The sequence below is a fragment of the Rhinopithecus bieti genome, unplaced genomic scaffold (genome assembly GCF_001698545.2).
Source record: "Rhinopithecus bieti isolate Rb0 unplaced genomic scaffold, ASM169854v2 scaffold_23647, whole genome shotgun sequence".
Taxonomy (NCBI): Eukaryota; Metazoa; Chordata; class Mammalia; order Primates; family Cercopithecidae; genus Rhinopithecus; species Rhinopithecus bieti.
In genome coordinates this window covers 13,121-14,166 of record NW_016811385.1, presented here as the reverse complement: position 1 = coordinate 14,166, position 1,046 = coordinate 13,121, and the positions used below count along the sequence as shown (strand labels likewise).

Sequence of the window (1,046 nt, the reverse complement as noted above, 5' to 3'; positions counted from 1 at the left end):
AAAATTGGGTTGGAGAATCATCACTGTGATAAATAATATTTTAAAATCCCCAGTAGATTCTGTGTTTTAAATCTTTAAAATTCACTTAAATTTAGAAACTGGGGTTCAGAATAGATTATTTTCTTCAACCTGAACCTTGAATTATTATGACCAAATTTTATGTAACAAATTACAGACTCATGAAGTTTAAATGAATTTGACTAGACAAATACATCTAAATATTGGGCAAATATCTAAACTTTTCTAGGCAATTTATTGTCATTGATTTTTTTCCCCTCCTCTTGAGGTTGCGTACTCATTTCAGATACTTTTAGTGTCGATAAATTCAATCTAATGGTGAAGTACAATCTGACTTGCTGCAGTTTAAATTCTTTTCTTTCTGTACTGTAGAAATGATTACTACTCTGTACTAGAACATAGAGGGAATCATAAATGTCACCCCGGTTCATTACTTTGGAATGGGAACAGTAGTAAATGGATCTGAAACAGGTTGTTGGAGAACCATACTTTTTCAGAAACCCTGAATTTAATATAATAATATATTATTAAAATATAAGCTGTACAAAAGTAAATTAGATTAAAAAGTTTGGAGGAGAATGCCGTCCATTTTTCCTTTAGTCGGGAAGGACGTTGGTATTGAGGTTGGCATACGTATCAAGGACAGTAACTACCATGGCACCCGAAGTTTTGCCAAAACCTCAGATGCGTGGCCTTCTGGCCAAGCGTCTGCGATTTCATATGGTTACAGCATTCGTGCTATCCCTGGGAGTTGCAGCTTTGTATAAGTTTGGTGTGGCTGATAAAAGAAAGAAGGCATACGCAGATTTCTACAGAATCTATGATGCCATGAAAGATTTTGAGGAGATGAGGAAGGCTGGTATCTTTCAGAGTGTAAAGTAATCCTTGGAATATAAAGAATTTCTTCAGGTTGAATTACCTAGAAGTTTGTCACTGACTCCTGAACTATGACACATGAATATGTGGGCTAAGAAATAGTTCCTCTTGATAAATAAACAATTAACAAATAAAAAAAAAAAGAAAGAAAA

The 1,046-nt window shown here is 34.0% G+C and overlaps 1 protein-coding gene across 1 annotated transcript; it reads left to right on the top strand.

Moving 5' to 3' along the window:
• Positions 1-600: 600 nt before the first annotated feature.
• LOC108543345 (cytochrome c oxidase subunit 6C-like) lies at positions 601-1,037 on the top strand. Its single transcript, XM_017893778.1, has one exon. The coding sequence runs from the start codon at positions 673-675 to the stop codon at positions 898-900; it is 228 nt and encodes a 75-aa protein (XP_017749267.1). The 5' UTR covers positions 601-672; the 3' UTR covers positions 901-1,037.
• The last annotated feature ends 9 nt before the right edge of the window (positions 1,038-1,046 follow it).